The 10998-nt window shown below is 46.1% G+C and overlaps 3 protein-coding genes across 3 annotated transcripts in view; all 3 read left to right on the top strand.

The window, feature by feature from the left end:
- Positions 1 to 4467, top strand: part of LOC131207763 (serine/threonine-protein phosphatase 6 regulatory ankyrin repeat subunit B) — a 37998-nt gene extending 33531 nt beyond the window's left edge. The window contains 4 exon segments of the mRNA XM_058200392.1: positions 1 to 6; positions 1462 to 1590; positions 3273 to 3405; positions 4211 to 4467. The exon segment at positions 1 to 6 is cut by the window's left edge and continues 206 nt beyond it. Coding sequence (XP_058056375.1) covers positions 1 to 6; positions 1462 to 1590; positions 3273 to 3405; positions 4211 to 4467 — 525 coding nt within the window.
- Positions 4468 to 7899: 3432 nt separating this feature from the next.
- On the top strand, positions 7900 to 9144 carry LOC131207764 (endochitinase-like). Its single transcript, XM_058200393.1, has 4 exons — positions 7900 to 7911; positions 7977 to 8414; positions 8572 to 8742; positions 8842 to 9144. Exons 1-4 carry the CDS (start codon positions 7900 to 7902, stop codon positions 9142 to 9144), a joined length of 924 nt encoding a protein of 307 aa, XP_058056376.1.
- Positions 9145 to 9526: 382 nt separating this feature from the next.
- LOC131207765 (endochitinase-like) lies at positions 9527 to 10998 on the top strand. The gene is made up of 4 exons (XM_058200394.1): positions 9527 to 9757; positions 9825 to 10373; positions 10441 to 10617; positions 10693 to 10998. The coding sequence occupies exons 1-4, from the start codon at positions 9527 to 9529 to the stop codon at positions 10996 to 10998; spliced, it is 1263 nt and encodes a 420-aa protein (XP_058056377.1).

A 10998-nucleotide genomic window follows, 5' to 3' on the forward strand; every position in this document is an offset into this window, starting at 1 on the left:
ATCCAGGTTAGTTGCCGCGCGCGTGCTAAAGGTGCTGTTCTCTTCTCTTCTCTTTTCTCTTTCTCTCTCTCTCTCTCTCTCTCTCTCTCTCTCTTTCTTCTCTCTAACATGATATTTTTCTGACCCCTTTTTCTGACACCGTAACACTACACACAAACACTGGTCTACCGAATTCGAACATCCGGATCCGGAATTCCGGGACAAAACCTAAATTCCCAAATCTTGTACGATCAACAACAACACGCACACTCGATCGCGATCCCGATCGAACATGGAATCCTTCTGAACACCGAAAAACGCCCAAAACACACGACCATCGCCTCCGACACCAACAGTGCGCATGAACCCCATACTGTCATTCGAGCTGCTCTTTTTCGCTGTATTTGGTCAAACCACCACCGATCAAACACAAATTGATAAAATGACACCGAATACAACACGAACACAACCGTATTGGACTGAGTATTTGTTCAAAATTGTGTTTGGCATATACATGTTGGTATCAGTGGTTGTACTTATCAATCTGCTCATTGCTATGATGTCTGATACGTATCAGAGAATTCAGGTATCATTGTCAATTAAATGTTCAAAATGTTTACTTTCTCTCTCTCTCTCTCTCTCTGTCTATTCTGTTCCTGTCTCTCTCTCTCTCTCTGTTTATCTCTATCTCCCTACCCGAAATGTCCCTTCTGACACGGTAGATTTCGTTCACTTGCGTGTCCCCGATTGGCAAACACTACGTAGAAATCATGGCTCCTCACCGAACCGATCTTTCGTTACAGTCACTGACCCCTTACCCTCTACCTCCCGTGTGATCCTCGAGTAGATCCCCCCTCCCCCGTTACTTCCATCTTCTTCCGGATTTGAACATTTCCCCGTTTGTAGTTTATTCTGGTAAGGTCGCACACGCTCAGGACTCACGGGGAAAGGCAACTCGGATTGCCACCGTTTGCCTTTCCCCTGACCAGGCACACTGAGGGATCTGAAGGACGCTGTGCGGACGGGACGGAAGTAGTCCGGACCCCCCCGGGCAGCTGTCCCATTCCGATCCAGCAATGGCCCCGGGGGTGTGCGTGTATTGACCAAATAAAATCATTTCGAAATTGTCTGTACTTTTTACGTTCCAATTGCGAAAGGCTTCCTCATCAAAAGGCCGCTTTCTGCTTCGCCCCAATGAAAAAACACCACACAGCCATGGGGGAGTGAAGCTTTCGCCTCTCCCAGAAACACCCGTACGAGGCTCAGGTGTCCCTGTTCTTTTGCGTATCGGTTCCATCCATCCATTCCACACACACACCACCACAACGCTACCCCAGTTCATCACTGACCACGCCGACCGGAAGCTAGCTGCGGGCCGTTCCGCCGTAAGGTTACTAACGCAAGGTTCTTGTTTCCCTTTCCCGAACACCCGATCGTCCGCTCGTCTGCTTGTTGCGACCACCTCACACGCCTCACCTCTAGGCACAATCCGACATCGAGTGGAAGTACGGCTTGTCGAAGCTGATCCGCAACATGCACCGAACGTCGACCGCGCCGTCGCCGATGAACCTCGTCACGACCTGGTTCGTGTGGATCGTGGAGAAAGTGCGGGTAAGTTGCCGGCCGGGGGGTTAAGCACCCGGTTCCAGTATCACCACTGGTAAGGTATTAGTAGTGGCCGAACCGTGAGGCCGCCACCCTAGGTACACTAGACTCCATGCGATCGTTCACGATCCGGTCAGGGTAGGTACAAGCGGCTTGCAGGAGGCGAAGGAGCCGAGCCGAGAGAACACTAGAGAGAACACAAAGGATCGCGCAGAGAAACAGGAATTGTACATTTCGATTTCGTTTTCCACACATACCTGTTACCGATCTCACTGATCTCGCTGTCTAGGGCTCGAATTTATGGATCACCCTGTCCATTTTGTTCCATACACTCTGTTCTTTACACAAACCTCACTTCGATCTGTACAGCAGCTTCATTGACCACAGTGACCACAGTATTAGGCGGCCCCGTGTGCCTACGAGGACTGTTCAAAAAGTGCTGGGAATTTTGCGCCTTTTCAAAAATATTCACAAATATTTATTTTGTTCCCTTTGATGTGATTTCCATCAGATATTATGCAGTTTTGCGATTTTTCCAATGCTGGAAGCACTTCAAAAAATCAGCTCTTAATTTAAATTTTGACACAAAATTTTATACTGATTCTTTGCCTTCCAATTTTGGGAAAAAACAAAAATAGGCGATGAGCCAAAAACACGTTCAAGCAAAGCAGTTTTTAAAAATTTACTGATCAATCAAAATGGCAGAACTTTTCGGCTTCGGTCTATGCGTGGAGAATCGGACTGTTTAAAAAAAATCAAATGTTTGTTAACATTGAAATGAAAATTCTATTTTATTCAAAGTATGTGCCATCGCCAAATGTGTAGCTAGCATTTCATCCATCGTTCGGTTAATTTGTGGTTTCCCAGACGAAATAATTCTTCGTCTTTTTAAGTACACTAATTAGTCATCCCATTTCGACACCCTCGAAGGAAATGAGATGCTACTCAGCCAATACTTGTCCCATCGATGAAAAAGAATGATATTCGGAAAGAGCCAAGTCTGGTGAATAAGTCGACGGGGTATAGCAGCTCCAAGTGATTTGACAGTATCCTCAACCAGCTTTTCATTGGGGATCATGGAAACGTTTATTGATCACTGTGCCTCACCAGGCGCGTCCTTTGCTAACCAAAAAAAAAAAAGCATTTCGGTCTTTTTGGATCAATGCATGGTTCAAACTGATCATTTGTTGTCAATAGCGATCTGAATTAACGTTTGCATCCGGTTTTAGAAGCTTGTGACGCATCACATCTTGCTGATGCCATCAGAGAGTCCTTTTTTAGAATCCTCCGGTGCTCTTTATAACAGTCCGATTCTCAACGCATAGACAAATAGGTAGGACAAGTAAGTAAGTAAGTAAGTAAGTAATCAGTAAGTGCCAGCTTTCGGTAAGTGAGTGACATGAATAGCCAAAAAACGTCACAAAAAAATCGAGTCCACGTAACCCGCGTAAATATAAAGCTCTCAGTACTTTTTGAACACACCTCGTGTATGTGAATAAAATAGCTCGCAAGCGGTGCAACGGTCCCAATACTTTGGTCACTAGCGTCACATCACACGAGTCGAACTCCCAGAGTGTTGCCAGTCCGCCAGAGGGCGTCGAATAGTTTTACATAAACAAACAAAAAAAAACTGCCAACAATCACTAGTTCACGCGCCATCAAATCCTTAACTTCTCTATCCTCAACAGGCCCGCTTAGTGAAGAAGAAGCGACCATCGCTGGTACAGATGATGAATCTCCACCGTGGACAGCAGAGTCCGCGCACCAAAGCAGGTGCCAAGTGGTTGTCGAAAGTGAAGAAAGGTCAGGTGGCTCCTAAAGGTGTGCACAGTAGACAGCATGCGCTTGTCTCTTTATTTTATTACTCTCTCTCTCCCTCTGCTCTCCCTGCTCTCTCTGTCTGCCTATACTATTTCCGTTTATACTTTCAACTTCAACGCGCGTACGTATCGAGCCGCAAGGACTCGCCTTTGTATCCTCGTTAGTGTTATGTGTGACCCCCCATGAACGTAGACTGCTCTGGAGCACAGGTTCACAACTGGTTCAGGACCTCTGCTCCAGAGACCGGAGCGTAACCCGGGGCTCCCTCTCTGGTAGTAGAAGCTGCCCGTAAGTTCGTGACCTCATGCAGCGCGGACATGTTCGTGTGCCTTTGTCATGGTATTGTGTAAATGATTCATTTCTAGAGCATAATGTCGATGTGTGACTGTGTGTGTTAGTAAGTATTCATTGTAACGCCTGTGGATTGAGCTCATTTGTAGTGGTACTCCTCCGTTTGGACCTCGGTAGTGGTATGCTTATTTGTCCAATCATCCTAGCCCGCCATCGAACATGATACTAGTAGTAGACCCCAGTCGGATGGGCGGTTCTCGAGGGCAACCGTCGTTGACGTTGACTGACCCCGGGGATCCCTCGCGGATTGCGCGCGTTTCGTAGCCCTAGAGCCGGTGTAATGGTTGAACGGTTTGGATTTTGGATGTGTAACGTTGCCAAGCACCGACGTATCACGATCAACCGAGCGACCGACCGATTCTTCAGCGTTCCGATTCGACCCATCTCAACTCGATCGCCCGCCCGACAAGCCGGACACCACACACTTACACCGATCCTTCCTCTGTCTTCCCAGACTCGACCGCGCTTTCCGCTATGCATCTGTCTCCGCTTGGCTCGCAAGTCAGTTTCACCACTGTCAATACGACCCGAATCGAGAACGTTGCAGACTGGGAAGCGATCTCCAAGAAGTACCGCGCCCTGGTCGGCCACGACTCCGAGGACGGTGGCTCGATGAAGGACTCCGAGGGCGATAATCACTCGGCCAACAACGCACCCGGAGGCAACGAGCCGCAGCAGCAAGCGGTTGGCAACAACGTCAACAAGGCCTAGACGCAGAACCTTCCACCCAACAGCCCAGATCAATGCTACGCCAACTGCCAAATGAACGAGGATGTGTGCGCCGGAAGTAGTTTCTCCTCGGAAGCGTGTAGATAGCCCTTTCTTCACCGACTGGCGGACACGTTTTGTCACGGATGCAATGTAAATAGAACAACTTTGTGTCGAGACCCCCTGCGCCCGATGACCCTGCCAGACACGATTCACGACGAAGCCTCTTGCGATGTCCATGTTTTTTTTCGCTCTTCCGTTTGCTGTGTACATTCTCCTACAATAATTAAAACTAGTTTTATCGAACAGGACACTACCGTACGCTATACAACAGCCATAGCTAGTGCAGAGCCGTTAACGTTTTGTAGGATACATTGGGACGAGGGACAGATAGGCAGAAGATGGGCACGTGAAAGCCACGCGTCTTTTTGGTGGATCCGTCGTTGAGATTCGGCCAGACTCGGTACCGAATGTGAGACGTTGTTAGCAGGAAAAATTCAGCGTGAACAATTTTGTTTGTAAACAGATGTAAATAATTTAATTTGGAAGTCGATTCCGCACGCGATGTTATGCAAAGACAACATGGCAAGCAGAAATTACGACAGAATAGCCTTTGATAACAGATGAAAATATATTTTCTTGGCGTTTCTGTGGAGTTTTCTATGGGATTTTCTATGGAGAAAATAATAAATTATGCAATGGTAAAATTTAACGCCCTTTTTGGTAGTGTTTCAGTGCTTTCAGAAAGAAAACATTAAGCTTATTTACAAGCAACTAGCAGGTCCCGATGAGCTTCGCCACGCCGCCTCATTTCTTGACTATCCGGAGTTTCAAACGGCCTCCTGGTCGGCGTCCCTTCTCGCTTCCCGCTGGATACATGCCAAAACTCGCACCAGCTGCATTGCGTTCAAAATGATTGAAAACTATCCGAGTTTTGCTGAAATTTACAGATATTTTCTATGGAAGCCCTTCATTTGTCTATGGGAGGGGAGTCAATACGTGAGGTCAAAATCTTAAATGCGAACACAACCTGCACTAACCGTCTTCGTTGTTCGAGTGAACGTAGCCCAAGCAGGAGGCAGCGCGTTTTATATGGTGGAAGTTGATCCGCAGCATACTAACCAAGTCGACGGACAGCGATCCTTGTGAACTTGCGCTGTACGGCCTCAATACGATCAATCCAGCACTGATAGTGCGGATGCCAAAGACAACTCAAGCATGCTCAAGGATCGGTCGAATGGGAGAACAATACGAAGCTTTAAGACACATAACGTCACGGAACTCAGAATATTTGGTGCATAGCCAAAGGCGGCCGCAGAGTTGAGATTCCGTCGAAGATTGAACTAATCGCCATCAACGGTTACTTTAATTTAAATCGATTTGAGCCAAAGAGCTTCGCTGTTTGGGCCAAAACCAGTGAAACATTTCTCCCCATGGCTGAGTGAAATATTTCAGATTTTGTTGAATTTCGCTGAGCTTTTGGAGCTTTTAAAGCTAGGCTGCGAATGTTGGATGAGGGGGAGGAGGATTAGGCTGAGAATGGAAAAGAGGATGAAACCTACGAAACTTTTTCTTATTTTGAATTACCACTTCAACAAATAATACAATAAAAACCTTGCTTAAATAAATCACACTTCCAAGACCAAAATCCGGAATTAGGAAAAATGTTTTAGTCGGATTGTTTTTCTTTTCAGAGACTCGAAAAACAAAGTACACTCTGGCCGTAAATTCCAGTAAAACAAAAACAACAGAACCTCATGTACTACCATTTGCAATGTTAGTTTTAATGGAAATATTCTGATTTCCCCGTAAAAAAGTATTGATTTTCGCCTGACACACTTTTCACTTGAATAATGTTTAATGGAATTATAATGTAATTGTAATTATGAACATTTTGTGCTCTCCAAATAATTGGCACCGGAGACAAGGCTGCTCTTTTCCTAAGAACACAATCCATAAAATATAAGTCTGTAATTGTTTAGTTTATTTGTATGTCCGTTTAATTCCTCTACGTATAAAGCGCACATGATGAATTATTTTTCTCTAACACTTTGCCCATCATCGGTTTGCAGAAGAACACCAAAAAGGTGAAAAAAAGAAATGCCCGTAAACGGACTGTAAGCCACCGTACGGTTTTCTCTCCCGGATTAGTTTAAATGGGAAAAAATGCCGTCCTCAGGTGGTACCAGCGCGGGGATTCATTAGCTCTGACAGTTTGCTCACCGTCCAGAGGAAACGAAATAGACGTTGAAGACTCATTTAAAGTGGATTAGTGGATAATAGAATTGATGAACCTCGAAAATGCGGCCAAACTGGTGCTATTGTTTCCTGTATGTCTGAGCCATGTTTGAGAGTATCCATAAGTTTGCTTGTTTCATTATTGCTCACTTCGTATTGTGGGAAAAGTATACCACAGCTGACGCATGGGAAACACGAGTCACTGGAATTTTCTAAACACATCATCCCTAAAATAGGAATAAAGAATCAATTTTACCAATTCTTAGCTACATTTTTGTTGCTGTATGCGAAAGCCTCCAGTTCGAACCCTGGCAGTGCGTCAACTTGAGTGCAACATTTTAAATTGGCGTTCGTTCTAATAATAAAAACAACCTGCATTTTTTATCATGTTGTGTTACTTTTTTTCATTTGCTCATTTTCACTATATTGGAAATTTTGTTTTGTATCTTATCGTTTTGAAGAGCTCAACATTATTTTCCCTTCATTTGAACAGTTCTTCTCAAGGTACGATAAATCGTGTATTGATTTTTGTCCTTAAAATATGTTTTGCTTTACTAATCGCTCTTACGAAACTATTCAATTTTTCATTTCTTCCGTGAATGTTAAAGTTTTACTCAAGAAGAAATAAAGCAGCGCGTTGCATTGTCCATCCATTTTCTCCATCATTTTATAACAGTTTCTGACGTCATACTTGATAGGATCGTGTAAACATAAAAAACAATTTATTTATGAGAAGTTCCACGGAATACACAATCGAAACGCACACTTTCGGTTTTTGCATACCGCAAGTAGAATCACTGTAGGCCCATGATATGCCAAATTTGCAAAAGTTAAACATTCACACCTAAGCAAGAAAAATATCAACACCACGGACGCAAGTAAACATCTGAGAGAACGATCCGTCTGAAGCAAGTACACCTAGCGCAGTTATCGTCGTGTTATCGAATCGTGCAGATCGTTCAGCAGCAGTGATCCTTTGTCTGAAGTACTTGTGAAGCTATGGCACTGCCTTGTGTTCTTTGGATTCTGTTGGTGCTGTTGCCAGAGTTGATAGAAGGTCAAAGCAAGAAGCTTGCTTGCAGCTACGAGCACCCACGGGCTCTTAAAGGCGGCTATCGTCCTGACTACATTCCCGTCGAGTTATGCACACACGTGATCTTCAAAGCATTCCCATTTCCCCGCAGCGTTGGACGACAAATGGTCTTCGATGTAAGGTCCTTGGTCCTAGGTCCCGGCATTGCGTATACATAGCTATTTTAAACAACTTTTGACAGGATACTGACAAGACCGCATTCAGTCAGGTGGTGTCTGCCGTGCGCAAACTATCCAATACCATCCGCGTGGTGGCATCGATCGATGGATCACATTATGAGTTTGCAATCGTTTCCAGCATCAGCGATCGTCGACGAGCATTTGTTCATGCCGTCGGGACACTTTTGCTCGAGCTAGATGCCGACGCTGTCGAGATCAACTGGATTCAGAATGGCGCTTATTCACCAGAACTACTGAGCAAGTATTCTACCGATCGCATGACGAAGGTGATCTTACTCCAAGACCTGCGGCAGATCGTAATGGCTGCAAATAAGCGGCTAAACGGTCGCAATCGAGAGCTCTGGTTTCGAGGGTCTATACAGCAAGGAGTAATCGATGCTTCATACAATGTGTTCGACATCTGCGACGTCGTCGATCACGTTACGCTCGAAGCGATGAATGTACGTTTCACTGTATCGCATGCCCCCATAAACGGCACCGTTGAATCAAGTGATAAAAATGGCGTAATTACAAGTCTTCATGATACTAGAAGTAGCATCGTACGTACTACCAGGGAAAGGTAAAGCTTCAATCTTAATGTCCCATGATATATTTCAGACTGACGGCACGGTAAGGTGGATCAACGATGGTTGTCCACAGAAGAAGCTACTACTTGGAGTGCCATTTTACGGAGTCGTCAAGAACTACACCCATTCTAAGCGTACATTTTTCGGTCCGAGCTACCCCAGATGGGGTGGTTTTTTTAAAGGAATAGTATCGTATCGTGAGGTATGGATTGAGTTGAATTTACTTGGTTTTGATAGAAACGAAGCCTGCATCAACGACGTTTAAACACATATTGATTTCTCTCTTCCCTCCAATATCTAGCTATGTTTGTCGTTGTCCGAACCAGGATGGACAATTGTTTGGGACAAATATGGCATGATGCCGTACGCAGTGAGACAACTTCCTCACAACGAAGACGAAATCATGAGTTACGATGACGTCACGTCTCTTCGCTACAAATTGGACCTGGTGCAGGACAAGCGTTTAGGTGGCGTATACGTCGACTACGTGCATTGGGATGATATCTACGCCAGGTGTGGCCAAGCATACCCTTTAACATCCTACGTAGCGTACCGACTGCAGTCGATCCAGTCCGACATTGGATTCGCCATAGAATGGAGTTAGGAGTGACAGTCGTTTGGATTTGATAATAAATTCCGGAGTTCGAAAGAAGTTTCTTCTTTGGTTCCGCATTTTAATGCATGCAGAGGTCTTTGACGTCAATCGACCGGATTGGATTGAGATTTTCGTAAAAATAGCAGGTTTAATTCCGCAGAGTAAACCTGACCGAAAGTGATCGTGTGATCGGAAGGTGTGTGAGGCGGATGACACACCCGAAACCATCGGGCCTCGAAGGAGCACGTGCGATTTGCTTAAATAAACTTTAAACCGGTTTTGAGAAGCGCGTCTGCTCCAGCGGTTTATTAGCACTTTCTGCGACACCGGATGGCAGTTCTATCGCGCCTCTCGAGCCGATAACAGCCAACGAGCCGATGATCTGCCCATAATGGGTTTGAAGGTCCACCGTCGGTGCTGCGCGCTTCTCGCCTTGTTGATTGTGGCGTTATTACCGCAGTTGATCAAAAGCCAAAGTAAGCGGCTCGTCTGTGGCTATGGGTCTGACAGTGCTGCCCAGGACGGCTATCCTCCGGACTATATTCCGCTGGAAGTGTGCAAGGATGTGATCTTCAAAGCATTTTGGTTCCCCAAAACCGTTGGCCGACAAATGCTTTTCAACGTAAGCGATTGGCTGCCCGGAAGCAAGTTTTCCGTTGGTGATGAAGGGTTTCTGTTTTATTCGATAGGATAACGATAAGAGAGCGTTCAGTAATCTGGTGTCCAGTGTTAGAAGGCGTTCCAGTAATGCTCGTGTCATAGCATCGATCAAGGGCTCTCAGATCGATTATTCCACCGTGGCCTCCATTGGCTCACGGAGGCGCGCTTTCGTGCAGGTCGTAGGGACACTGCTCCTGGAGCTGGATGCTGATGGGGTCGAGATCAATTGGAACTACCCCGGTGGTACCCAGGAGTTTGGTGGATCCGACTTCGATCGTATCTCGATGGTGCTGTTGCTTCAGGACCTCCGCCAGATGGTGACGGCCGCTAGTGGAAGCATTCGGGGCCGGAACCGCGAGCTGTGGTTCCGTGTGTCCATTCATCCCAACGCGATCACGGATTCGTACAACGTACCGGAAGTGTGTGAACTGGCCGATGTCGTGACGGTCGACGCCAAGGAAGTGACGGGAGGAGATTCACATGCTCCTATGCACAGCAAACCTATCCAACTGCCAAGAATACCCGCTGCACTGGGCGGCATTAGTTTACCGCAAACGATAGACAACAAATACGATATCGTGAGTAGATCGTTTTGCCGTTCCGCTTGATTCATGACAACTAATGGCGAACTATCAAATTTTACAGACCGATTCCACACAGCTATGGATCGACAATGGGTGTCCGCCGAAGAAGATGTTACTGGCCATAGCATTGTTTGGTGTCTCGTACCAATACAGCAATATGTATGCAAACTTTTTTGGCAGTTCGTTTTCCAACTTAAGAAGCCTTGGGACCGTAAAGAAAGTGGAGCCTTATCGAAAGGTGAGTGATCAAGCTTGTGGAGTTCCCTTCCAATCTCTGTAGAAAGATATTTGACATCCGGCTCCTGTCGTGTAGCTTTGCGAATCATTGAGACAGTATGGTTGGTCTCGTCGATGGGATCCGTACGGGCTGATGCCGTACGCAACCAGAATCGTGCAGAGTGGGCTGGAAGAACGGGTTAGTTACGATGACGTCACGTCACTTCGCTACAAAATGGACCTGGTGCAGCAGAAGCGTTTGGGAGGCGTTTACCTGGACTACGTGCATTGGGACGACGTCTACGGCAGATGCGGTGCTCAATCCTATCCTCTGACGTCGTATGTAGCGAGCCGATTGCAATCGATCCCGTCCGACATTGGATTCGCCATCGAGTGGAGCTAG

This window comes from Anopheles bellator, chromosome 2 (genome assembly GCF_943735745.2).
Source record: "Anopheles bellator chromosome 2, idAnoBellAS_SP24_06.2, whole genome shotgun sequence".
Taxonomy (NCBI): Eukaryota; Metazoa; Arthropoda; class Insecta; order Diptera; family Culicidae; genus Anopheles; species Anopheles bellator.

Bases quoted from the DNA above. Each gene is read 5' to 3' on its own strand.
- LOC131207764 (XM_058200393.1), top strand. The intron at 8,415-8,571 runs GTACGTTTCACT...GATATATTTCAG, and splicing joins TTACGCTCGAAGCGATGAAT to ACTGACGGCACGGTAAGGTG. The intron at 8,743-8,841 runs GTATGGATTGAG...TCCAATATCTAG, and splicing joins GAATAGTATCGTATCGTGAG to CTATGTTTGTCGTTGTCCGA.
- LOC131207765 (XM_058200394.1), top strand. From the start codon at position 9,527: ATGGGTTTGAAGGTCCACCGTCGGTGCTGCGCGCTTCTCGCCTTGTTG. The intron at 10,374-10,440 runs GTGAGTAGATCG...CAAATTTTACAG, and splicing joins TAGACAACAAATACGATATC to ACCGATTCCACACAGCTATG. The intron at 10,618-10,692 runs GTGAGTGATCAA...CCTGTCGTGTAG, and splicing joins AAGTGGAGCCTTATCGAAAG to CTTTGCGAATCATTGAGACA.